Source organism: Cynoglossus semilaevis, chromosome 13, assembly GCF_000523025.1.
Source record: "Cynoglossus semilaevis isolate Cse_v1.0 chromosome 13, Cse_v1.0, whole genome shotgun sequence".
NCBI lineage: Eukaryota > Metazoa > Chordata > Actinopteri > Pleuronectiformes > Cynoglossidae > Cynoglossus > Cynoglossus semilaevis.
This window is the reverse complement of record NC_024319.1, coordinates 10,719,655-10,746,985: the sequence shown is the minus strand read 5'-3', so window position 1 is coordinate 10,746,985 and position 27,331 is coordinate 10,719,655. Positions and strand designations below refer to the sequence as shown.

The 27,331-nt window shown below is 41.2% G+C and overlaps 2 protein-coding genes across 24 annotated transcripts in view; both read right to left on the bottom strand.

Moving 5' to 3' along the window:
• Window positions 1-1,596: 1,596 nt before the first annotated feature.
• fxyd5 (FXYD domain containing ion transport regulator 5) lies at window positions 1,597-9,075 on the bottom strand. Its single transcript, XM_025061854.1, has 10 exons — window positions 8,962-9,075; window positions 6,709-6,754; window positions 4,851-4,949; window positions 4,154-4,282; window positions 4,012-4,059; window positions 3,437-3,502; window positions 3,108-3,137; window positions 2,063-2,137; window positions 1,928-1,973; window positions 1,597-1,773 (listed from the first exon to the last, which is right to left on the bottom strand). The coding sequence occupies exons 3-10, from the start codon at window positions 4,891-4,893 to the stop codon at window positions 1,743-1,745; spliced, it is 468 nt and encodes a 155-aa protein (XP_024917622.1). The 5' UTR covers window positions 4,894-4,949; window positions 6,709-6,754; window positions 8,962-9,075; the 3' UTR covers window positions 1,597-1,742.
• Window positions 9,076-9,814: 739 nt separating this feature from the next.
• The window catches only part of nphs1 (NPHS1 adhesion molecule, nephrin), a 147,739-nt gene continuing 130,222 nt past the window's right edge, over window positions 9,815-27,331 (bottom strand). For 18 of the 23 annotated variants that reach the window (XM_025061824.1, XM_025061821.1, XM_025061822.1 and 15 more), the window contains 19 exons: window positions 27,037-27,205; window positions 26,465-26,594; window positions 26,161-26,333; window positions 25,129-25,269; window positions 24,452-24,589; window positions 22,268-22,389; window positions 21,533-21,692; window positions 21,270-21,426; window positions 20,841-20,992; window positions 17,472-17,583; window positions 16,237-16,418; window positions 16,040-16,084; window positions 15,589-15,711; window positions 15,006-15,069; window positions 14,178-14,310; window positions 13,227-13,305; window positions 12,908-13,062; window positions 10,080-12,789; window positions 9,815-9,904 (listed from right to left, as the gene is read on the bottom strand). In XM_025061824.1, the coding sequence (XP_024917592.1) occupies window positions 12,718-12,789; window positions 12,908-13,062; window positions 13,227-13,305; window positions 14,178-14,310; window positions 15,006-15,069; window positions 15,589-15,711; window positions 16,040-16,084; window positions 16,237-16,418; window positions 17,472-17,583; window positions 20,841-20,992; window positions 21,270-21,426; window positions 21,533-21,692; window positions 22,268-22,389; window positions 24,452-24,589; window positions 25,129-25,269; window positions 26,161-26,333; window positions 26,465-26,594; window positions 27,037-27,205 (2,307 nt within the window). In that variant the 3' untranslated portion in view covers window positions 9,815-9,904; window positions 10,080-12,717. Of the gene's footprint in view, window positions 9,905-10,079; window positions 12,790-12,907; window positions 13,063-13,226; window positions 13,306-14,177; window positions 14,311-15,003; window positions 15,135-15,588; window positions 15,712-16,039; window positions 16,085-16,236; window positions 16,419-17,471; window positions 17,584-20,840; window positions 20,993-21,269; window positions 21,427-21,532; window positions 21,693-22,267; window positions 22,390-24,451; window positions 24,590-25,128; window positions 25,270-26,160; window positions 26,334-26,464; window positions 26,595-27,036; window positions 27,206-27,331 lie in introns of those variants that run through there. The other 5 variants (XM_025061818.1, XM_025061837.1, XM_025061839.1 and 2 more) reach the window with 5 other exon arrangements.

The following is a 27,331-nucleotide window of genomic DNA, read 5'->3' as shown; positions in this document are numbered from 1 at the left end:
AACGGCAGGACAACAGGAAAAATACACAATAAAAAACCAAAAACATTTCAATATTTATGTTTGTATAGTCCGACCATGTATGGAGTAAACACTCACTCATTTTGCTGTTAAAAAAAAAAACGCTCTGCTCTCATGGAGTCTTAATTTTGAAAATTGCATAAAAAAAAAGAAAATATTGAAAAAAATCAGCCAAAGTTGAGAGCCTTCTCCTCTGCTCTGTGCTTCAACACTACCATACGCCTTCAAACGTTGACTAGCATTTTTGTTGCAAACAACAGCTGTAAAAAAAAAGAAAAAAAAGATGGCTTTGCTGGTTGGGTAACTCATGATGGATTCATGTTAATAGAATTATGACGATAATCAACCTGAGAGAATTTGTGGGAGGAGGTGGTTTATGTCTTTTATAATGTATCCTTTATATTTTTCCCTCTCTTTCTGTTACTGCTAACACCAAAAAAACTTGTGAATACAGGCAACTTCAATGTGATATATAATAATATATTCTTTGTATTTACAAATGTATCTCTCAGTGAATACATTGCGTGTTTTCTTTTGAATTTCTTTTGAGTTTAAGGGCAACTGTCTGTTTGGTTTCCGTACGTGTAGATGTTGTGGTGGGTGGAAGTCCGCTGTTGGCCAAGAAATATTATGTAAAATATTTGTAATATTATTTACCGTCAAATCGCTGCAATTTCTTTTTTCAAATTAGGCCGTAATCTGTGTTGTTGATGCACGTGTGTGTGTGTGTGTGGGTGAACCCATATTTGTATATTATTTGTGCCAAGGACATCAGCGCTAGTTTTTTCTTTTCTTTCTGTATTAATCTACAAAGTATGTAGTACATGACCTAGTACATGATCTCAGAGGAAAACTATAGCCGCAGGAGACCATATATCATCAACTCATTCCATCTGCCCGGCTGACGTTACATTGATTTTGGGATTAGTTTATTATAACAGCTATGCTGAACTTTGCATTTTGTTTATTTTTAACCAATAAATCTGTTCATAAATACGCGGCGTGTCTGTTTTGATGTTCTCGTTCACACCAAAGTCATAAATGTAACTCCTTTATTGAGGCAATAGACAGATTAAAATACTTAATTTGTCTTTTTATTTGAAATGATAAAGTGTGTTTACCTGTTGGCCCAGGTTTATTGGGCGTTGCGCAAGATTGTCAATTATGAGATGCTCTGATTATTCTTAATAACCTTTAATAATAACCCTTGGCTGTGGGCACAGATGTTGAAGAGCGTTGCTATCAGGTGTAAGGTACAGAGGTCATTAGGCGGCAGCCAACTTTGCAGCTGAAGGCGTGATTAAGATAATAAATCAGCTCCTCACTCGTTGTTTCCACACATTGAAGCACACACAGCTGCGGAGTGAGGAAACGACCGCTGTTGTTACTGTTTTCCACTGGCCTGCGTGACTCATGTGCGTGACACTGTTATTAAGCAGCACAGTCAGTTCACATGTGCACACACGTTGCTAAGTTGGGTTTCGAGTGTTTTTCCACCGACGGACTCCTGACACGCTCTGTCCTCGAGTCACCAAAGACGCGCCTCGTCATCCCTGGACCACTCGGTACGACCTGGTAGACGAACGGGAAAACGTCGAAGGAGTCAGTTCTCAGATGAGAACGGAGCGGAGCAGTGAGAGCAGGTCATGTGATTTTCAGTTCTTTCAGAGGTTCTGAACAAACGGCTCCATCATGTTCTCAGTCTATTAATCATCCCAGAGCTTTTAGTCAGCAGTCTGCTGAGCTACTGGATATCTGAAATGACTGATTGTTACCATACATCATCCAGTACCCTCTGATATACACTACTTAATACATTGAACTGCAGTTTTCCAAAAGCATAATACCCTCACAAAAAGGCAACATCACGATGGGGTTTCTCATTCAAATGAAGAGCAGAAATACTTACTTTGACGACCGCCTGCGACACTTGGGCAGCTGGCAGACCTTTCCACCTGAGACCAAAGAAAGGCAGCTGATTACCACACAAACTCTTTACAAGGGACGAAACAGTTCCGAATGTGGATTCACGTGTGACACCTACAGCCAATGACCATTATGCCCATGATGAAGAGTATGGCTGCTATAGACAGTCCAGCCTTGCGCAAGGTGCTGTAATCTGGAACACAAGACTACACTGTCACAACATTCAATCACAGGGACACAGCATGTAATAAAGACAAGTACTGAGTACTTCCTGAGGCCCCAACACCAACGCATACCGTACACGTACAGATTAGAACAAGGAGATACAGCATTGAATGTTGGATGGTTTCCTTTGTGCTCTGACCTTATCCTTTTATTAAGTACAGTACGACACATGGCGACAGGCATTCATGAGTAATTTGGAATCAGAATTTAAAAAAATCTGGAAATATTTCAGTTGCTTTCCAAGGTTGAAAACTACATGTCTTAAGGACATCAAACCTCAAAGATGAGAAACTTGCTTATTATATTTAAAGCTCAGAAAAAGTCAATATAAGACATAAATAACAGAACAGACAACTTCCTGGGTTAGAATTGGAGATATTTCTTCCAAAGTCTTTTTTTTTTTCAATCTTTTTTTTTTTCTTAATCTGACTGATCGCCTGGACTGTCATAATGATTTTGGATTCATTGTGATTAATCTGATTAATCTGATTAATCTGACTGATCGTGGTTGGATGGATGGAACTGTTTTGATGAAACTAGTGTGTGCGCGGTGTCCTGCAGTGTGTGTAAACACAATCTGTGAATGAGAGCATGACAAGTAGATGACCAGTGGAATTATGGGATATGCGTTGTGCCTGGTTCTGCCCATGTTAAAAGACATTATTATTTTAAGGTGGAATATTTTCACAAATTAATTAACATAATGAAGGTGTTGAAGTTCACTGTCTGACCACTGGGTGCAGCTCATTGATATTCTGTTTTCAATGAAATACATAAACAGAACAGAAAACCTTTAATTGTTTACTTTTTTGCCAAAGTTGTAACACTTTGTCGATGCTGAGGTTGCCAGATATGTGATAAATTAAGCAATAAAATGCGAACCATATCATAACATATAAAAAGTTGATGCTCCGACCGTATAAAGAGCAGCTTCTTACCATACTGGAAGCCCTGGTCCCACTTCTTATCTGTAAGAAACAAAAAGTAGTGGATTTAATCTGTACAACGGACGTCCAGGGAACAACAGTCAGACAGACTGGAGTTGAAACACTATCTTCAGTTTGCCACCACTGCATAAAGACACAACATCTTATCTCTTCTTACACAGGGTAGAATGAGCATTAATCTAGTGGCAAAACAGGGAGTAAGGTAGTTTGTTTTACCCCTCTGCCAAGAGTTGTTGAGGGGTGGAGAAACTAAGATAGTGTCAGTCTGCCTGAAGATAGCACTTATACTCCAACATTTAACAGGAGGAGAGAAGTATTACCCCAGACGACGACAGCAGGGGTCTTTTTTTTGACGGTTGTGGTTTTGATTTTGGTCGTTGTGGAAGCTGAAAAACAAAAGAAAACAAACAAAAAAAAACAGATTTTTTTACACAAACATTACACGAACATTTTCCACATTAAAAATACCTTTTACAATAGTAAATTGTACAAATACAGTCTTTTTTCATACGTTTGTCATACGTGTCCACATATAACTCCTAGAAATGTTTAACTCCGTTTTAATTGAATCTGTGAAGTTTCTCTGAGAGGATTTAGCTCAACACTTTTCAAGGCGTATCAGGGCGTTCTCTGTCTCGTCGACTCTGCCTCCCCGGGCTGGGAAGTACAGCAGACCGCCTCATCCTCATATCTCAGCGTAGACAGGGAGTGGAAGATTTTTTCTAATTACTTCATAATTAGTTTTAAAGCTTTCTACGTTCTTTGAGCAAAGGCTTTTTCTGCGCTTCTGAAAATGCTGTTAGGAAATTTAGACTGTGGGAAAACACAGGGCTTTCACCAGACAGACTCAATGGCTCCACCAACTGGGTGGTGACAAGTGAGACATGTACTGTACCTGGAGCGGGTGACTGTGTCTGTGGTCTGGCTGTGCTGCCTTTAGGAGCTGAAGACAGACAGATCACAGAGAGACAGGCTGGTTTAACGTTGGTGATGACAGAGTGTGGACCATGTAACATTAACATTAACAGTAAGAGTACCTGCTGATGAGGTGATGTTGACTTTCACTGGGTTGCTGGTGCTATTCTGCTGGTTTGTGGTTAGTTTAGCCTGTAGAGTTTCCTGAGTAGAAGAAACATCTCTGGTGCTTCTGCTTATATCGTCACTTCCTGTGCAACCAAAAGATATTTAAGTTGTACTGCATACAACAAGATTAAAACCCCCAGCTTATTAATGACAATGGAATGTTTCACCATCGTTTACACCTGCTTCTCTGTCTTGTTAAAGGACCAAAATATGTTCCTTGAAAAAAGGTTCCTACTTAGTTTATTGGCAAACTTAGTGTTTGCTCAAATTTCAAAATGTACAATTTTCTAGGGTTGAAAAACCTGTCAAAATAAAAGCAGAACAAAGATTATTAATTGACAAAAATAATGTAAACAAATGTTAAAGCTGTTGGAGACGCTTCAACATTTACTTTAAGTTTACTTTTGAAAATAAAAATTCTATTAGAAATCATATTAGAAATACAACTATGTCCAACTGTAGCTTTTTGGTAGCTAGTTAGCTAGATAAAAAGATAGCTAGCTGGAGTAGCAAGCAAGCAATAGAGACAGCTAGCCAGTAAGCTAGCTACCCAGATGAATATTAGATAGATAGATAGATAGATGCTGTACCAAATCAAACAGTGAATGAAACAATGTTTGAAATCTCATAAAGTAGCCAGTAGTACAGTACCAGAGAGAACCAGAGGAGTGGGACGTGTTTCATAAATTCCCATGTCGCTGCTCACAGTCTCCCTTGGATCCCTGATGGTGAGAGGCTGAGCTGCTGAAACTGTGGGAGGGGTGGGGGACAAAAAGTCACATTTTATCATCAAAACTACAAGTCATGTGAAGCTTCCCAACAAGGCCTGGAGACTGTACACAGCACACGAGGAACAAAGCGGGGCGTTGTTTGTCCGTGTGATTAGCTCAAACAATGCTGCGATGTGATTAAGGACAGAGGCCAAACTGGAGAATGCAGGAAGGCCAGGCCTGCAGATTTGTATGTACGTCCCAGTAATGCTGCTGCGAGTGTGGGGTGCAGGGGGAGGGAGAGGGGGAGGTGCAGCATCACTTACAAAGATGTGGCTCTCATAATTCCTCCGGCTACAACAGAGGTGGTTTGTTGATTGAACCGTGGGGACAGAGAAGCCTTTGTCTGTTTGCTCACTCAGCACCTTTCAATTAATGCCCCACTTCACGAGACCGCTGCCTTCTTAAGGCTGCCGCGGTGGATTTAAATTCCAAAAATCTGTTCCGAAAATTTCTTGTATTTCCTCATCATTGATACCATGGCGACCATGTTGAAAGACCTCTTTACCAACTGTGCTGAGTCACATTCATTTCAAAAAATTGAAATACATTTCGTACATTTTGCCCTGTGGTGGGTTTTAATGAAAGAAACGAATCAATAACTTTATCAGTCATACAGTTTTTTTCCATGTATAAATATGACTGTTAAACCTAAAGCCTTCCACAAAAAACCTCTTCCTATTTTACATACGATGATCAATTTACTAATAAGGCACAGTGTGACTCAGCCTGTGATGTATGGTTTACTGTTTTCCGTGGCTTGCTCGGGGAAATAACTCTCTAAATGTCAAATATAAACTTATTCAGCAGGCGGTCTGACTGAAACCACCTTGGGTTTTGCTGGGAACTGGAAATCAAGTTATTTTATCGTCTGCTGTGACAGTCCTGACCAGGCTACTTTCAAAAGTACTTTATGGAGCTGAAGGTCTGAATCACATTTTTCCTCACATTAAATATGTCTAAGTTGCCACTTCAGTGAGTCGATGTATAGAAAAAAATAACTCTTTTGGTAAAGACATGTTGAATTCTTCCACAATTACAGTCTTTACAAATGATATAGCATTTTGCAGAAATATTTCTATTGACTCAACAACCTTCGACCATCTATTGAGCTGCAGTGAAGTTAGATTCACAGTGGTCTTACAGAGAAAAGGCTCTTGTCAGCCCCGTGGCCCCGGTGAACAATAATGAGGGAATTACATGCAGCGAAGACATAAGATGATGTCGCACCAGAGAGAGAGAGAGAGCGAGAGAGAGACAAAAAGCAAGATGTATGAATGGCTGGACCACTGACGTCTATAGAAACATTACAGCTACTGTTACAGACACTGGATTTTTAAAAAGATTTACACACAGTAAATGGATAAAAACACCAGCAGGCTGATTAAAAACTATATTCTGTTGCTGTTGTTTTTCCCCCCAAAATTTCTCCAAACCATCTGGATGAAAACACAACTTCCATCCACAGCAGTTATTAAAACCGTTTCCCAATCTGTTTCTCCTGCAGGTATGTAACAGCATCACTATGTTTGTACTATGCACTGATCTGAAAACCAAGCTGGGTGATTGTAAATGATCTATTTTTCTACTATTTAATAAAGTCAGTATTTTTATATTCAGGTGAAACTGAATTTATTTGACAGACAAGTTTGTACAGTAGGCCGCTGTAATTATCAGTAATGATGTGACTGTACTACAGTATTGATTCATAATTTGTGGTTGATCCATGAAATGCTTACCCTTCAACAGGATGACCAGGAGAAAGGTCAGGGAAGCTGAAAACACCTGAAAGCAAAGAGAAGAAACAGAGTGAAGGAGAGGAAATTTGAGGTGTTAAATCACAGATATTCACAATACATTTTTAGCCTAATTTAGCCTCTAAAGAAATCTCTCAAATATATAAATACATACATATTTTATTCTGGGACAGAGACGACACAGGCAGCAAACATTAGTCAACTTTTTGATTTGACATCTGTGAAATAAATCGCTTTAGAACGTGGAAGAAACAAAAAATATCTGGCAACTTCGCCCTGAAAGATGAAATTATTTGTAATTAGGTTTTTGAACTGTATGGAAAAACGACGAGTCACTGAACTAAAATTTCCCCTGACTAATGGTTTATAAGATTGAGTCACTGAACTAAAAACAACATTTCCCCTGACTAATGGTTTATAAGATTGGCTGCCATTAGATACAGCCTCCAAACAAGACATGTTCATAAACTGTAACTAAACTGTTTAAAAAATACTGTTGCCAAATACATGTTATACATACATACTGTATCTACACATATATAAATATATATCTACATATACAGACTGCATGCACTGTATATACATACATACAACACACATACATTTAGACATATACACATGCAAACACAAATATACACATATAAATATATATACATATATACTGTGCATACATACAACACACATATAAACATACATATACACACACACATTAATAATTTTGGTAGAAAATTGTTCAACATCTTCCTCCTCAGTCCTTATTTTTGACATCACATTTTGAGTTTTAAATTTCATGCTAGCTAAAAATCAGGGAGAAAAAACAACAACAAAGAAACAAAACAAAAACGTGTTAATCATCTTTTCCACTGCTGTAACGTTGCCAAAAGTGTTTTTCCGAGGTGTGAGTAACTGTCGTACAGTGAGTGATAAATTTAAGGATCCTCTGAACGACTGGAGGAAGACAGTGTTCACTCAGGAACATTCTGTTCTCTGCAAATCCACCAGACAGGAAGATGCAGTGGCTGAGGTTAGTGCCATGTGGCCACTTCTGCTTCCTCATCCAGCACCGAGGCACCCACACACGCTTCACTCCGAACGTCTAACTTTACGCCACATATCAAAACTAGAGTTTTTTGGTTTTCATTTGTCAAAAATGATTGATCGAACATGGTGAGCTAGCTAGAGAGAGAGAGAGAGAGAGAGAGAGTGGGAGAGAGAGTGTGTTTATGTGCACCCTGGCCGTCCACCCACACGTGTGTCTTCTGAATGTGGCACTATTGATCAAGCTTCATTCTGTTCTTTTTTTTTTGTTTGTTTTTGTGTTTTAACTTTGCTGCTGTCACCAATTAGCAGTAGCACTAAAGGATTCATCAAAACAAATATTTTTAACATAATGGAAAGGTGGCATCCATGAGTGGCATCATCTGAATCAGTGGAAAAACACACTTCTGCCTCCCCCTCACAACACACTGACCCTCTCTTGAAAAACAACACACACATATACACACACACACACACACACAAAAACAAGTAACAAAAACAAAAACATCTCAGCACTGAATGATCCCAGTGAAGGCAGGTGGGGTAACAGATGGAGGTCTGTTCCAGCGGCTTGTTTAAATCCAGCCCAGCAGGAAATGAATCGATCTTTGACCTATCCTGGTGGCAGCTCGTCCCCAGGCCTGGGACAGCGTGACAGGTGAGTGTCTGTGGCCGTCACGAGCTGTGACAGCTCAGATTAGCTGGCTGTTGCCAATCTACATTTAACTCCAGAGCATATGTCAAGACGAGGCCTGTTTCCCCCAGGGCTGTGAAGGCGTCTCGTCTCGGCCTCCCCGTCCCCCATCCCCTCCGAAACCGACCCTCCCGCCTGTTTGTCACATCAAGTCCCCTCACTCACTCACTCTGTCCGTCTGTGTGTTCATCCATTTGTCTGTCAGCCTCCATCAATCTCCTTTTAGTCTGCTGCACCAAAACAACCCTGGGTGCTCTGATACTCAGTCTCCCATCCCCGTCACCCCCTCCACCCTCCCCCCCCCCGGCCCTTGTGCCTACCTTACTATCCATCCTTCCAGGTGCTGAGCTCCACAGATGCTGGACCCACAGTCTCATCATCACCATCATCAATCACACTGTGACTTGTGAAGGGCTGATGGAGTAACGGCTCACTAACCGCACCCATGCACTCATCACTACTTCCTCATCCAGTCGTTTCAACCGTTTCACTCTTTTACTCACCCACTCCTTCTCATACCATGGCCTCCTCCTCCTCTTTCTTTGCACTCCTTCACTCTCCCTCTCTGCCCCGGCCCTCAGTATGAAGCAGAGCTGTCTCTCGGGACGACGGCTCGTCTGCTCTCCTTATTTCGGTGTTTTTACAGTATGCCGTCTCTACCGGCTCCTCGCCTGTGTGTTTTGTCTGTATGTCAACCAGTCTCGTTGTCTGTCGATTTCCATGTTTACACAATCTGTTCATCTGCCATCTTTGCACGAGGAGCTGCCTGAACTTCTGAAAGAAAAAAAAAAAAGAAACTGCAATTACACAATGACACATTGTTGATTTGTTCAAAACGTCACTCAAAGCGACACTACAAGAGAACGGGTGTTTGAATCACAGCCTTTTTGATGAAGAATGTTTCTTCACTAACTTTCTTCAAACCCATTGACATGGAGTACTCTCTGATACAGAGGCTCAAATACCCTTGAATTCAAATGAAAATTTCTGTTTTTTTCAGCAGCACCGACTAACACTGGACTAACAGGAGGGAGAAAAGAAAGAATAGAAATGGGGAGGAAAAGAAGAAGAGGAAGGAAGTAAAGAAGAAGTGAAGGAGACTGATGAAGATGAGGAGATGAAGAGAGGAGGAGAGGACTAAATATTTACAGCTCAGCCTTGAAGTACAGTTGATCTAAACCAGGGAGGTGGAAATATTCAGTTAATTACACATTGGTGCAAAAATGTGTATTTATAAAATATGTATTTGTACGTATACGTGCAATTGTCTGTGATGGATTAAAGTACTATTCATTAAAAAAGAAAAAGATGAATTCCTCACATCTTTTCACATCTGTTGCATTCTTGTTGTTTTTCATCAACTGTGTTGTATTTATTGCCACCGACTGAAGGGCACGCGTCGGTCTGATTGCTCACAGCAGCAGAGAAAAGCCAGAAACATGAATCCTGAGAGGGAAAAAAAAACATGTAAAAATTCTACAAAAGTTTGAATAAAGAGAGCAACAAGAGCAACGACTAAAAACGACTGACATACTGTAGCTCCCCACCAGTGGGAGAGAGTAAAATAAAAATATCACTTTTTTTAAATGATCACAACTCATAATAAAACAGGAAAAACAACCTTTTTTTATTGACATGGTGGCAGCCGGCTCGTCTCAGCTTCCTTGAGCTTGTGATGAACACATTATAGAAAAAAAAATATTCATGATGCATGTGAGAAAAAATAGAAGTTGTCTGGCAGCATTGAGTGATCAAGCCTGAGTCGAGCAGATTACTGCCGCTGCCTGAGCGGAGACGATGATGCATCACGAACACTCGGTGGTATGAACGCGACTGTCAGCTCGACAGGACCTTAAACAATTGCTCAGTAATGAGACAAACATACCTTGACAGCTCATGATGGAGAATAGTGAACCTAATTGAGAGAACGCAGTCTTGCGTCACATTGAGATTTATCTGCAGGCGGTCGGGCCCCCGATGAGGAGAGGGAATTTTTGTAGGTTAGACAAATGTGTGAACAACAACAATAACAAAACTGAGCAAAAATATCAGGGTTAAATAGAAGCTGTCAGAACTGTAATGACATGAAGAAGGGCTCAGTTTGTACCATCTCTGGAGCAAGAAGTGAACACAAAGAAGAAGAGGAAGTTGAGCCGCACTGAGGAAGTTGTAGAAATAAACGGTCAACCAAAGGGTTTTTTTGACAAACTAAAATCCCCTCCTCTATTAAGAAGACAGAGCCGCCAGCAGCAGCAGCAGCAGCAGCAGCAGCAGCAGCAGCAGCAGCAGCAGCAGCAGTATTTAAGATGTAGTTGATCAGTAGAAAACCGCTGTGAAAAATCTCCACCACTTGTAAAACTCACTATTATTTTCTGCCTCAACAATAGAGTCGTTCTGTTAAAGATTTTTTTTTTCATTTTGCACCGTGAATCAAAGTGGGGTTGTAATATTCCCTGCAGTTAAAGTTCTTTTTTTCCAAAAAGACACTCATCACTATTGCAGGTGGAAATAAAGTCCACTGAAGAATAAATCCTTAGTTAGAAAAGTATATATTTTTTGTCATATCTTGTCAGAAAAACAACCGTATTATTGTCAAGACATTTTTTTGGTTAAAATAAATCCTGCTGCCTCTAAACAAAATTGAATTTTCTGAGTCTGCGTCAGTTTGTTTTTACAGTTGTTGGTGGTGAGCCGCAGGATAATCATGGTTCAGTTCTGTCATCACTAAATAAACTTGCAATCTGGTAAACTTTTATCACTTCCACACTTAATAACAAAAAATAACAATTTAACACTTGTATGTCTGTAGCCTGGTCTTCCTCTCAACTCTGTGATCTCAACAGAACAGACACCAAAACCACTGTACTGTAGATGGAATCATTCCAGCCACGGCAACTCAGAGCGTGCATTTTTAAAATACCGACTTTTCGTTTCATCGTGAGAAAGTGTGACCTGTGACCCAGCAGTTAAAGGATCAGGCCTGTGATTGGAGGATTGCAGAACTTGTGTATATGTGAGGTGTATACAGTATGTATGTGTATGTGTTTAAGGTATGTAAAAAGCTTCTTCTGTTTCTTCAAACTCTTTGGGCGAAGAGTTTGAGTAAAAAAACTAAAGAGCTTTGTTGTGTAGCAGCTCTGGAGTCACAGACCATTTCTCTGTGGTGAGGAAACAGGATTGGACATGTGGCATGTGATAAGGTTTTACCTTCTGAAGACAACATTATGTTCTTAGTGGAATCCTGTTGCAGGGATTTCTATGAAGCCACTGTGAGGAACCTACTTGGGAACGGACCGGCTACAGTGGCTGGACGCTGGTGTGACAACAACAATGGACAATGTTTGGTGTCCGTCCATTCTCCGGCCCCCTAACGGCACCGTATACAACTGGGGGACAAAGCAGGGAGGTGGTCAGTGATTAGTAAACAGCACCGGGCTTCAATGGAGAGGATAAAGGTGAAACAACAACACGTGGTCCTGGGAGGAAGACGTGGAGTGAGAAGGAAAAACAAATTACATGACGTGATACAGGCTTTGAAATACTGGTTTTTTTTTCATCTACTTTTTTTCCCCTTGCATTATTTTTACTTGATTTTATTTTTAGCTGGTTTGAGTTTACCAATGGTCAAGTCAGACCCATGAGAACAGAGATACAGTGTTTGATGTTCACAATATAGAAAACAATGCGGTTTTTATACATCATTCCAAAATAAACACAGCAATAGAAACTCTACCTGTGACAGGCAATAAACTGCAAAGTAGAGACGCTGTAGTTATTATATTATTTACGTATATATATATATATAATTACAAACCCTTCAGGAGGCATTGTAGGGTGTGAAATATGGCAAAAAACGTAACGAAATTTTCACAGATCTCGTTTACCCGTACGTACAGGTTCACAATACCCTGTATGTATGTTACAAAATTTTTTAACTGTTTTTTTCTTCTTAGGTTAGAGCAACCTTATTTTATCACAAAAATAATGAGAATATTGAAAATGTAAAAAATTTCATATACTGCAAAAACCTGCGATGGAGCAAAAAAAAAAAAGCAATACAAGAAAACATTTAAAATATTAAAAACCGATGCGATGCACTGAGGGCACGACAGTCGAACCACGATACAGCGGGGGACGACTGTACTTTGAGATCCCGTGGTGGAGTAGATATAAATAACATTGTATTTGTCATGTTCTATGCACACTGCACACCACCTATTGACCAAGCAGTGAGTTATGGCAGCTCCGACACCACGGTCTCACACCAACTCTCCTCGTAGTTCAAAGGGAAGTTCAGAATCTGGCAGAGCCCTCGCTCTTTCAGGACCCTGCTAACACACACACACGCACACACACACACACAGAATTACACAATGCTTTGACATTGACAGATCATTTAAATGCAACAAACAGGAGCTCTTATTATAGGCTGGCCTTTTGTTTACAGACCTGACTGTAGGTTGGTGGTCTCCACTGGTTCCGAGGCATTGTGTGGTCAAACAAGGGAACAGGGGAAGAAGGAGAGGAAGCCAGGATATCCTGGTACAAACCTCCCTGTCTTACGTCTTCATACAAGTGTGATCCCACAGGGGGTCGGTGGACATCTTGAAAAGTACACAGAAACACACACACAAACTGTAAATATGATTAATTAATTCAAGCTGCTTGACTTCCGAATCCGATTAAGGTCTATTTCCTGATTGGCTAAAGGCTGACGTGAGGTGTTCACTGTCGCCTCGATTACTCCGAGGTATTATTCGTGTCTCACCGTGCCTGCGTATTTCCTCAGGGTGCGTGCCAAGCGTCGCCGCGTAGCCATCGGAGGGGTAATAATAATGGGAACTTTCCTGTGATCAGTGAAAGAGCAGAGAGATCATGTGATCAGCTTTGTTCTCAGACAACTTGAGGAAAGCGACGACAGCGACTTCAGGTGTTTTACTGCAGCTTAGCTATGTTTGCATTTAATTAGGGAAGGATCTGTTGAATCAAATTGTTTTTTTGTTTTCTTAATGCTAGACTTATACAACCCCGCAGATAGATGTCGTCTTATTTGCTTTGCTTTGTATATTCATATGGGAGACATGTGGGATATATTTCTTCCTCCCTGCTTGAACAGACTGTGGCTGTGAACAGATTTAATTGGAACTAAAAAAGAAAAGTAGGAAATAAACTTCCTGCAAAGATGAGACACAATTATGTGCAGAGAACAATATTTATATTGTTGATCAACCGTCGTCCGCCTCAGCTGAAGTCAAAACAGACAACGCATACGTTTATAACACGACAAGTCAGCGTTGTTGGTAATTATCCTCATTCACAGCAATACTTTTAATTAAGGCAGAAATGAAGCTTGGTTTTTTTTCTGCTTCACTTCAGGATGTGTTGCGTCCCTGGACAACAGCAAAGACAACTCTGGTGTCTTCTACTAAGCTATTGGATTTTTTTAAGGTTAAAAACAATTGTTGGCCTTTTACAAAATAAATATTACTCGTCGATCAATGTGTATTTTGAACACTAATGGTGAAGTATTGATCCATGTTTCAACAGCTAAAGGGTGCCTGGTTTATCTTTCAATTTCACTTGTTGTGGTCAAATTCCACTTCCTCCTCTGACATGTACCCACTTCCTTCCCCTTCACTCAATATTTTCTATACATTTTTAAAATTCATTTCACTCCTCCTCCTCCTCCATTTCACACTCTTCCCTCTCCCACTTTTACCGCGGCGTAGCTCTCGTATACGTTGCTGTCTGCCTCTGATCCAGACTCGATGAGGAGGGTGCGGTGGGCTGCAGCGTTGACCATCTCTCTGCTCTTGTAGGTGTTGGTGGTGTCCACAGTGGACAGACTGGACCTGCAGGGAGAGGAGAGAGAGACTCAGATTCTGGCTATTTATTTATATATAATTAGGACTGTCATAGAGTAGCTGTGGACTAATCGCAATTAATCACTATAAATTGTGATTAATTAATCACTTTTGAGTACACTGTGTGTAATTAATCATTACTGATGAATCACTATTGATGCCTAGACATCAGGGCTGAACAGGAAGACAAAGTAACAGCAGTTAGATGTATTGTATGTTTCACATCTCTTTTTTGTTTGTTTTGAACTTACATTTGTTCAAATCCAAAATCCCATTTTGCTCAAAGTCTTTTTTTTATTTATTATTTTATTGTAGTCTGTTTAAAATTTCAGCCTTGTGAGATTATTCATAGATATTGCATCATTCTGCCCATGTGTTACAACCTATTCATTTATGATTACATATCGATTTATATCATTAAATTCACAAAGACATTAACACAGTTAACCATTAATTACTTATTAAGTCGACATTTTACACATTATATTCAGAATACACACTACAATAAGCTTTGGTAATTGTTTTTATTTTTTCAAACCACTTTGATAACTGCTTGATGTCACCAGCATGAATGGAATCTCACCACACGGCTGTGTGCGTCAGTAGCTCCTGCCTGGTGTGTATGTGTGTGTGTGTATATAAGTGTGTGTGTTTATTGTTTTTACTATTGGGCCACAACTTACGCCTCCTCTTTGTTCTTCCCTCCACCCACCACACTCTCTCCATCCCCTGCAGGAGGAACAGAAACTGCAGGAAGGAGGGCTGGTGTTAGGAAATTACTTTTTGAAGGAAGGAGCATCCACTCATAAGCACTGAAATAGATCAGAGCAATAAAAAGGACAGAGAGTGAGGGTATAGGTGTGTGTGTGTGTGTGTGTGTGTGTGTGTGTAGCACGGGGCGGAGGGACATAAAGAATGAAAAATAACACATTTAGGGAGCAAAGCTGAAAGTTAGGCTAAAGAACAAGTGAAGGGAAAAGAGAGATAGAATTAATTACCAGACAAAGGATGTGGACAGAGCAGAGAAGTGACAGCGCTGAAAGATGAATGCGGTGGGAGGGGAGGAGCTGAGGGAATGAGCGGGAAGAGAGGAGACGGGATAAATGGATGGAAATAAGAACCTGGAGAAATGAGAGAGTGAGAGGCTGAGCCGACACTTGCATCACGGCTCAGAGTGATTGCTTTTACATTTTCTCGGAGAATCTGAAAACTACCGGGTGGTGCCGGAAAAGCAGTGGTTCAAAAAAAAAAAAAAAAATCAGTTACCTTTCCGGACTTTATTCTTTTTCCACCTGCGTCCAAAGTAGCAGCCCAGAGAATTGGACAGCAGCAGGGCGCCAAACACCGCCGTCAAAACTACTATCAAATAAAAAGGAACTCCTATCGCACCTGGATTAAAACACAACACCGGACACAACAATGCAGAGCAGAACAATAGAAGCGATAAGAACATTCTGGAACATGAAACCTGAGGCGGACGAACACAAAACCACCTTCAATTGCCTTTATTGATTAAATCCCAGTGTGTGTAAAATGTAAAAAAAAAAAAAGGTGGGCACCATGACAACGGTTACCCTGATAGAGCAAACACAAAAAGCCTCGGAGGTGCATACATTAGCATAATTTAGCTAAATGAAGCACCCGCTGCTGTGCTGTGCAAACAGCAATTTCTTACTGGCCTTAAGAGCTTTTTTTGGATTTGTGATTAAGGACTCACTGGTTAGGACCGGGTCCTCGCCTCCTGGGGTTTCCTCTGGCCTCTCTGTGAAGAACAAACACTGATATGAAAAGTCTAACAGTCGCCAACACTTTTAATCATGGTTGGTTTTCTGACGTCAGAAAACCAACCATGATTTTCTCAGCATCAAGAAGACCGTTTTTCTCAGCGTCAAGAAGAGGTGACTCAAAACTGACCCTTGGTGGAGATGGTCAGTACTGCATTGTTGTCAGCATACTCGCTCTCCCCCATCACATTGAGGGCGTTGACGGAGAAGTTGTAGGTGGTCACGGGCTTCAGTCCTGTCACAGTGAAGATTGTGGCACCGGGAGGGAAGACATCCACGTACTGGAAACTGAGAGACTGATCCCAACGGTATCTGTCAGACAACGGGTTATTCTTTAGGTAAATCAATGGAGAAAAACAGATTGAAATTGGCCAGAACTGAGAATATTTACACTTGTATGAAGGGTAATTATTAGACATGAGCAGATCAGAGGGACAGCTATGAGGAGCAGAGTGGAGATAAAGTTATAAAGATATATTATTATATATATATATATTATAAAGAGATGTTTAGATGGTTTGGACGTGGGTTGAGGAGAGAGAGAGAGAGAGGATTTACTGGAGAGTGGAGATGGACTCTGGCAGGAGATTTATGGATGTAGTTGAGGAGGACACAGATATGATTGGTGTAACAGAAGAGCAGAGAGTGAACAGGGTAGAAGAAGAGGATGAAGAGCGAAAAAAAAAAAGAAAAAAGAGGAAAAACAACCAGGTGAAGAAGAAGTAGAGGGAGAGGATGAAAAACAGAGTGGAAGGAGAAGAGGAAAGAAACTAAGAGGAGTAAGAAGTAGTAGAACTTTATGACAGGTCGTTATGAACTACACCCATTTTCTTGGTTTGGATTGTTGCCCTGTGTAACAAATATCAAATAAAATAATACAGTATCTACAGAACAGTATATAAACTAATCTTTACATTTGTTTTTTAAGTGCAGAGCAATTCCATCTTTGCAATATTATATTAGGGAGGGGTCCAACAAAGCGAGTGGATCCCGGAATGAAAAGTACATGGTTGTACTATTTATAGTTTTCATTACTACAACAGTACTTTAGATATCAAGCTGGCAGACATCCCAAGTCCAGACGTTTCATATTATAGTTTCATATCAACAGTACGGCCCTGATGCTCACAGACAACATTAAATATCACAAAATATACGCAAACAGCAGGCAGAGAGAGTGTGCATCTGAATGCAAAAAAAAAAAACAGAACAGAACAGAAAGAGTGGATGTAATGCTGTGGTTCCTGCTGCTGGTCTTCAAACACAAATATTTCTCCAGACCTCCTTGATATTTAGCACTAATAAAACAAGATAAATGTACAAATGATACTGAAGCTGATACTGGTTATTTTCTTTATACGTCACCTTATACGAAATCTTTGTCTCCGACCTCCATCAAAACCAGGGATCCACTCCAGAGTAATCGAGTCATGGCTAATGCTGACTCGACGAAAGGAGGACGGAGGATCAGGGCGACCTTATGGCCAAGACAGAGAAATATAAAACAAAAAGTCAGAGACAAACAACGTTAACTTCTGGATGATTCGTCTGGTGTCTCTGATTACAGCTATAACACTGCAGATGACGCTGTTAATGTGGACTGCTTCCCCTCTTTATAGTAGGAAGAAAAGAGAAGAAACAAATATTGGACATGTATTTTTTCCCATGTATTTTTTTTTTGGATCATGAGGATGTAATGAGGTCTGAATTATTTCCTACTTACTGCTTTATTTTCTCCAGCACACGGGTTGACGCTACAGTCCGAGCTATTTATGTGCAGGACTCTGAGTTAACAACTTTTCTCATCAGAGAACAACGTCAGATCTACCAGCTGTAACCGTAACGACCATTATTTGCAGGTGGATGTGACGACGACCTCCGAGCAGTTAAAATAAAACCGTGCCATGCAGATTAATACATTGAATTAAACATTAAAAAGAGCTACAGTGTGCCCTCCGAGAGTAAACAGACAGGTAACGCAGCAACACCGGCCTCATTGATAACAGCAGTGCACAATCTCAGTGATAATTTATAGCCAACAAACTCTGTTTATGTTTGGTGATTGTGTTTTGGTCTGTTGTTCCGCCTTCTGCCTCCAGTCCAATAACACAGTTGGTAGCACATCAACCCTCACTTTGCCAAGTCAAACAGCAGATGCAGCTATGGGTCAGAAATTCCTAACGTTACTGAACCTTGAAGGCCTCGCTGCCTCTGTCGGCAAAGCCTCGATAAGAGCAGGAAGAGGAAGAGCACAACCAGGAAGGATGTCTTTAAATTATCTACTGTAGAAGGCTGTAAGTGAACGGCACAGAGAGAATTTCTCTGATGAGGAGAAAGAATGAGCTTCAGCTTCTCCATGTCACACATTTCTTCATGTTACACCATACGACTGATATAAATGTTTTCCTGACTGTCAGTCGTCCTTTTTCTAGTTGTCTAGCTGGTTATGCAACTTCTATTCAAATGCAACTTCTATTTCAAAAATAAACTACATATCATCTATGGCCAAAAGAGGGCGCCTTGGCAGCTGAACACTGCTACTGCACCTGAACAATTAACCCAGGGGTTCTTAAACTTTTTTTGGTCATTTTCTAGCTCCACTGAAATGACACCAAGTTACGTCATATTTTATAATTAGGGATGTCCATAATATCAGCCGATCTAATTATGTAATATCTGTAAGAATCGTATCTGATTATGTAATATCTGTAAGAATCGTCATTGTTTTTTCCTCCGATAATGAAAACCTGATAACGCAATGCCTGTGTTTTGTCAAATGATGTGTGCCCTAAAAATAGTTTTGGGGATAAATGGCTGAATATGAAAGTGAAAGTCACTAGATGGCAGCATTGCAGCTCACTTAATTAATCTATTTGAACAATCAGGGGATTGTGTGCAGAATGCTGGTGCCAGCAACTCATACAGTTGGTTGTACAGATAAATAAATAAATATTACCTGGTATATATCGGTATCGGTTGATATCTGAATCAAAAATTAAGTGTTTGGACAATATCTGCAAAAAGTTAATAAAAGTGCATGTCCGTTTGGCCCACGGGTTGATGTGCTACCAACTGTGTTATTGGAGAAGCACTGAATTAACGGAACCTTAACAACTAATCCCTCTAAAAACAAAGTCACCAGTGAGTCCATGTTTGACCAATGAATGAATCAATGACCAAGGATTATTAATCATTTCTATTAATTATTTCACACAAGGTATTAAAGGTGAGATATTCCAGAATAGGTTTTGGGTGGAGACAGACTGATGGACCAGGAGAGGTGGAGGAGAGATAGCCAAGCATCAATATGACACAGTGAATCCAGCTCACTTTGTGGAGGGAATAATTTCCACTATCAGCTCCCTTTATAACTGCAGGGCTAAAGGGTCAATCTTATTTGGATTAAAAAAAAACACTTAGAAAAAAAGAAGCTCCGAGCATTTTCTTGGGTGTGAAAATGATAAGGGAGCATATAAAATTTATTATCACTGCGCCAGATTTAATATGAATATTCACAGTGCTGAAAACAAGACAAGGGAAAACACGGCCAGTGCGGGACTGCATTTTATAGTTTTTATAGTAAACATTAAATGTGCCTAAAGTTGGATGCGGGCCTTTGCTTTGAGCATAATTATGTTGATAAAGTTGGTGGTGCAGGCGCTGACTGCTGGCTCCAGGGATGTGAAGTCTGAAAAGCTGGGAGTGAAAAGCTTATCACTGCTGCGTTATCTGAGGGAGACATGACATATTGCTATAGGCTCTGTGATAAGGTGGAGATAGTGGAATGGAATAAGTCTCATAAATGGCTGACACTTAGGAGCAACAACTCTCTCTAGTTCACAGAATTCTGCACATATTTCCACACTTCCCTCGTTCAACCCTGGACAGGAAGTGATTTAGAAATTAGAAGTTAAAAATGCTGCACTGGCCTGAATAGGAAAATAAGATAAAATAATTAAAAACAATCATTCAATATTTGAAAATAAAATAGAATTTGTAGACTTAACAAACTTTTAGAAGTGTAAGATTAATTAATGCAATAATTCCCAAAATACTTCACCTGTGCCCCACTTGTGGGGATAAAACTACCATTGACCCCTCTCCCATATTGATACGTTCTCATATAATGTTTTCTGTGGATTTAAAAACACTGTAAACACTACAAAATAACACACAGGAAACACAATCACAAGTGCAAATTCCCAAAGGAGCAAAATAAAAATTAAATTATAAGTAATTAGCCTTGCTGGGTGGCACGCCCCACATTTTGATGAGATGGTATGTTGTTATGTTTCCTTCAGGCAGTAGCAGGCATAAAAAATGCAGACAAACAGACTGTGGCCTTTCTCAGACAGCTAACCTTGGTCAAAAACTCTATTGGTTTAGCAGGAAAAATATTTAAACAGAAGAATGAAGTGGGGTCTAATATGACAACGTGCTGATGTAATTTGTTAAATCAAACTCAGCCTCCTTCTGTGACTAGGTTTTTGCAACAAAATGCTGATTCCGTTTTTTATACACGGTCTATGGACTAAACCCCATATATTTCTCCATTTTCACCTAATAACCTAACAAGTGTTATCTCTCTGATTTGGCCCTAATTATTATCCACATGGTGACAAAGGGCTAACGCGTATTTACATTAGAGTCCCTGTGGGTCTCCGTAGGCGGCCACATGTTCACGTACGTACAGTACGTGCAGTAAAACACAGCAGCATGTACATGTTTAAATACTTGTGCTGACGAGCTGGACGTCTAGTTTATCGTCCCCCAGGGCGTTGCGCGCGGTGCAGCTGAAGACGGCGTAGTCACGGGCTGCGCTAACGTTCACGACACGAACGGTGCTGGTGTAGAAGGACCCCTCCCTCACTGTTTGCTCCTCGTACCTGAAGTGGGGGTACACACACACACAAACACACACACAGATTGAACTGTGATGTCCTGCTGATTGCACTAGTTCAACCAACTTCATCAAAAAAAAAAGCATTAAACAGGTATTTGCATAGTGAAGTGTAAAGTACTCACAGCAGCAAGTACCAAATAATATATAACATGATGTCAGAACCTAATGTGTTTGCGAGAGAATTACCAGCTCACTGCAGCACCTGTGAGCAAACATGAGTGCAAGGAAATATTATCTCCCAGAATACTTCACTCTCAGACCTCGGGTTTGCAAAGTCCATGCGAACGCCGTTTTTCTCCCAAGTGAAGTCGACGCGAGGAATACCCTCTGCCTGACAGACCACCTCAGCCGTGGTGGTGCCGTCCCCTCTGCTGGCGACCTTCCTCCACTGCGGCCCTTTGTGGAGCTGTGGTTTGACTGTTCAACACAACAACTATTCACGTACACGTCATGTACAGGCGTATGGATGAAAGAATAATAAAAACCTTCAGGTTCTGCTCCGACACTGGATGAATACACTCACACTGCACCACCAGATGCACATCCACGCTGGCAGGGGGTGCTAGACCATTATTGGCCGTGCACTGGTACACACCAGCGTGAGCCCGGGTGACATCATGGATGGTCAGAAGGCCTGATTCATCATCCTGTGTCGTCTCTCCCATATCCACCTCTTCTTCTCCCTACAGAGAAGAGATTGAGCGGGAATAAGAGAAAAAGTGCCGCAATTCCTCCAAACACACTTCCATCTTCGCAGGCGAGAGCCTGAGTTTGAGCGCCGTTTGAGAGCAGGGCAGGTAGACAATGAGGGAGAGCTGAGCCAGAAACCAATAGGGCTTTGGATGAGGATAGTAAGGGCACGGAGGGATGAGGTCTGGTGACAGAGAAGGATAATGCCAGGGCTGGAAAGAGCCACAGGGAAGGAGAGATGGAGGGCCTGTGCAGGTTGAAAGCAAGAGACACAGTACTGCCAGAGGGTAGGTTAGACCAGAGAAGGTATCAGTAGATATAGAGACCACATCACATTGACGAATGTGCCCTTTGGTCACACAGCGGTAATCAAAGCTATTTTTCTGGATTTGGAGTGAGTGTGAAGCAGGGAGAGGTGGGGCGGATGGGTAGTTAGACCGAATGAAATATAGTGAGTCTATGCATTGAAACAGCACCTGAGATAAATGCTGAAAAGAAATGAAATAACAGTAAAAAAAAAAAGACAAATAAAAGAGAAATTATTTGTGTGATTGTGTTTATTTCTCACCAGCCAATTCCAGGAGAACATGTCAGGAATAATGGGATTGGCATCAGCCACACATATGAGGTCTGCAGTTCCACCTATGTTCACAAACACGGGGTCCTTCTCTGCCTTCACACTCGGAGCATCTAAGACATGAAGAGGAAAATCAAATTTAAATGCAGTAAAAATATTACATCACAAAAAGACTGCTGAGCAGCTCTAATTACTCCTACATGTTCACTGATGATATAAACCACGAATGCAGCGGTGAGAGCATTAGCATCCTGTCCAATCCAGCGACCCGATACTCCATAATGACTCAGGTCACAGGTCAGCAAATGTTTTTTTGTTTTTCTTTCGTCCTCCTATTTCGTTCAGTGTCTCATTATTCTACTGTAACATTTGTTCTGTTACAATTAAATATAACATCAGAGGAGGCGCTGTAGCGCTGGATTCACTGAGTCATTTTTTTTTTTAAATGAGACTTATTTACGAACACCTCAGGTTTCTTTGTTGGTGGAAAGAAGGAATTAGCGCTAATGGGTTTAATGTGGAAACCCTGTTAAATGACCCATTGGTGTTAAAGCTCTGCTCACTTTCTGTTGCCATCAAATAAAAACATGCTCTGGATACAACACTACCTTAAGATCCAACATGATTAAGTATAAGTAACATACTTAGTACCTACTTAGTAACAGCAAGTACAAAAATGAAAATACGTATGAAAGTACTCACTTCAGTTTGTAAAATGTAGTATCTGGGGACAACCCTGGTCGTTTCATATGCTAACTTTCAGAATGCGACACGATGAACAGACAGCTGAGACGACTCCTACATGTTCACTGATGATTTGAACTCGGAACAAGACCATTAACTTCCCTAAACAGTATGGAAGGAGAACCATCACAGATAGAAGATTCATCCATACTTTAGAAGAAGAACAATATATCCATCATTATCCCTGCGTTCTGACTGCATGACTTCTGCTGTGGCCTTCGTTCACCTCTACCTCACAGGCTTTAATTCTTCTCCTGGGTGCCAGTCACTTATGTCGCTACAGCCATTAGCGTCACATTGTTTAAACCTATGTTCATGTTGGAAGAACAGCTGTAGGAGGCAGCAAAACAGCACTGACCCTTAGGTTGGCGGGACGAGCCTTTGTCAGCCCACTAACCGAAAACGACATTATTAAGTGGGCTACAGCGTCACCCACAACGTCTACTACAATCCTCCATAATACATAATGAATATCTACAACTGTCAAGGCCAGTCATGTCAGAGTGGCACATCCATTAGGCATGTACCGTGGGCTTTGATGACACAGGCAGACCTACATTTTCAACACTTCCATTATTAAATCATCAGAATCGGGGCAGATGGCCTACTACTCCAGGCTGGGCCCGGGGCAACTGAGGAGGCACATGGCCTTGCATGGAGGGCTAATGAGTGCGACACAGTTACTGGGTAGAAGCTGGAAGTCAGTGTTGTTGTTGTCTGGGTCTGACAGTGTGTTTTGATGCACAGCTTTAGATCTGTTCAAAATCCTGTGTTGGCAGGCTACACATTCAAACCCAATGCACATATATGCCAATTACTACAATAATAAAATGCTCTGCTTATTCCTCACATCAAGGAAAAACAGCTTCTGAACAGAGATGAAGGACGTAGCTGACTGACGACCTTCACAGCCTTGACGTGTTACGTGCCGCATTAAAATTGTAGCATTGTTATTTATAAACGGACATCGGCCAGGTAGAAATAATGGCTAGAAAAATAGAAATATCGTTGTATTCTCTGTCCTTTTAGAATATAAATGCATTTCTAATTCCAACAATTAAAATCAACCTTCATTTAACAGATAAATATAGAAAATATATTTATTTTCTTGACCTAACTTGACAACAAATTCAAATAAATTGGAAAAAGCAAGGTCGGAAAGGTCGCACAGAAAAGTACATTTTTAGGAAACACTGACTTACACATACATATACTGTATGTATGTATATATGTATGTATATATACATATAAATGTACATATATATAAAGTCCCGTTTTCCCTTCTGTCTGCCAAATCGAGGTTCAACTGCAAATGTTTTTTTTTTCTCTTACTTTTCTGGACCAACATTTCCAGAAACGGGGTCATGCCCCTGCTATGTACATGCCACTTCCTATATCCCAGACATTTGTACTGTGTGAAGATGGTCTTACACTGAACATCCAGGATGATGGAGGTTCTGTTGACACCCTCATCGTTTGTGCACTCAACAGTGTAAACGCCGGCATCTTTTCTGGTCACATTCTTGATCTCCAGTGAGTTGTCTGACCCGTGGTAGCGCAGATTGCCCTCTTCTCACACACACACACGCACAGACAGAAACACATACACACCCAAAGCAATTGTAAATTAAGTATTCATTACATGCTCATCAAGCACATGTCCTCTGGTCACTGGTCTCTAAGTGACATCTAATCCTGCATTATTGATTGGCTCGGCTGACCCCCGCCCATCCCTGACAATAGGCTACGTCAGAGTCTCCTCCATTTCCACAACACTGAAAATAAAAATGTGTGTGTTCTACGGTCAATATGCTGCCCTTTCATAATGGGGGCGTACAATGTAAAAGAGTGTGTACACTGTGGGGTCTTGATGACACAGGCCTGGAGGAGACGCCAGGTTTGAACCATTGTGTAGTATTCAGGCAGACAGCTAGCCTCATTTAGACTGCATACATTAGAGCTATAATGAGAATCACATTTGGCAGGGTCCCACACTGGCTAACCTGCCATGTTTTATTCAGACCCTGAATGGCAGAACTGAGTGCTCACTTGCTGGCTCAGCTCAACAAGGAGCTGGTTTATAGAGCCATCACATAGCCTGGGATCACCTTTGACCAGCTTCTCTTTGTAATGCAGCCAGATGCAGGAGACCTCCTGTGGGTTAGCAGAGAGCAACAGTGGCAGAGTTGCAGTGTCATCCTCCACCACCTGGACCTGTGCTGGCTGAGGATGGCGGAACTCTGGCGGGTCTGGCACAGAAAAATTACACAACTGTAGCGACATTGAATTGGATTTAGAGCAAAAAACCACAAAAACAGGACACAGAGTCTGACAGGACGCAGCAGAAACAGGCACAAAGACATACAAATATGTTGAGCTGGGAAAAAAGAGACACTAATGAGAGTCAAACCAGTAGACAGTCGACATCCCACCAATAATTCCACATCTAACCGACTTCACACACGACAATGGGGGCGGAGGGGTTGGGGAGGGGGAGAGGCGACGCACGAGCGAGAGGGACAGGCATTAAAATGACGAGTGACAGTACTGTTGTCCAACTGCAGCTCCGCACAAACACACAGTGACATCCCTTCATGCTCGTACACAGCACAGGGCTTTGAAAGTGTGTCTGGCTGCTGCCTGTGAAATGGCATCAAAGACAAACACGGCCATGCTGCAAAGCAAATGCACAATTAGGACACACTACTGCAGAGTGCACCGGAGCGAGGAAATGACAACAAAGGTTTCCTCTGAACAAAAAAAAAACACACGATTCACCAACAGTTTGGTGCTAAAGTACAGCAGCTATCTGCAGCCTTATAGATCACCATTATGCATCGTTTAAAATATATGCAAACCACCAACCAAGACACAGAGAGAGAGGAAAACAAAAGAAAGAAAAGAAGAAAAACAAAAGACAAAACAATGTGAAAAAGAATGACGCAGCAATACGAAAAAAGAAGAAAAACAGAACAGAAAACAAAGAGAAAAAACAGATGAAGACGGAAAAAGCTAAAGAAAGAAATGAAGACAGACAAAAAGACAGAAAGACAGATGCATAATGAGAAAGAAAGAACCAAACAAACATAAACTCAAACATGGAAACAAAGCACCGGAGAACCCAAACATTGTTTTCTTACAGAGAACGTTGAGCTGGTAGAACGTGCTGGTTCCCTCAGCCAGCACAGAGCTGTAGGCCTGACAGATGACTCTCTGGTTGTGATGCTGTGAACCCAGATGAAGAGATAAAGAGCTGAGCACTGAAACCCCACCATACTGAGCGTTCGTGGGGGGCTGCTCCGCTCCAGGGAACCTAACAGAGAACCCATCCAGGAAATGGAATCAACACAGGAATCGAACCACAGCAAACAATCCTGCAAACAAACACACTTTAAAGGATAATCATCAGACTCATCCTGACGATGTGTGTTTGTCTCGACACACCTCTGAGAGCCCACGGTCCAGGAGATGTTGGACTTTGGGTTACTGCTTCCTGCATGGCAGTCCAGACTCAATGTGTCCCCTCGACGAAGCACTTCCTGTTTGGTTGTTATTTTCATACTTATGGCTGTGACTGCGAAAATCAAGAGACAAAAAAACACAATAAGTCACATACAAAATCACAGACCACTGAACACACCCTCTAATATGTATTAGACTATTTATACATTTAAACATCCACTACTGACATCTACTGGTAATGAGGGGAGTGGTCTTGGTTCCACTGTAGTGGACTGAATATAATTCTGTTGTAATTCTTGGTCTTACGACAAATTAAGATGTCCGGCGTTTTTATATATTTATATTTTAAAGGCTGCGAGGAAACATAAATTTAGCTTTAGCATTTTAGTTGGCCAAGGAGTTCATTTAGCGTTAGTCAAAATGGAGCATAGTTTGAGAACCACTGACCTAGAATTACCAAAATTTGGTGCAGTACCACTTTGTTCTATGTGTTTAATGGCACCTGGTCCCTGGAAAGGTTGACCCTGGAGTCATACCGCGACAAATCCACTTACAAAACACCTTTAGTGCGGTGGAGGCAGATATGGTCTTCTTCGCTTCATTTGTGGCATCACAGCGATAGGAAGCGTTGTTATCACTTGCTGTCAGGACCAGAACCAGCTCACGAGCCACGCCACGATCAAAAGATGTCTGCCTCTGCATTGAGGTCACTTTGTTTCCGTCCTAAAACCACAACAGCTGCAACTGTCAATGCGCTCTCCACGCCATCGTCAATACACACAGCACTGACTAAACTCTCTCTCTCTCTATAAATATATATATATATAAATATGTGTGTGTGTGTGTGTG

What these genes read in the sequence shown, in the direction of transcription:
- fxyd5 (XM_025061854.1), bottom strand. Translation starts at nt 4,893, where the DNA reads ATGGGAATTTATGAAACACGTCCCACTCCTCTGGTTCTCTCTG. An exon ending in CAACATCACCTCATCAGCAG is followed by an intron (nt 4,060 to 4,153) that starts GTACTCTTACTG and finishes GTCTGTCTTCAG; the next exon opens with CTCCTAAAGGCAGCACAGCC. An exon ending in CCCTGCTGTCGTCGTCTGGG is followed by an intron (nt 3,138 to 3,436) that starts GTAATACTTCTC and finishes TGTTTCTTACAG; the next exon opens with ATAAGAAGTGGGACCAGGGC.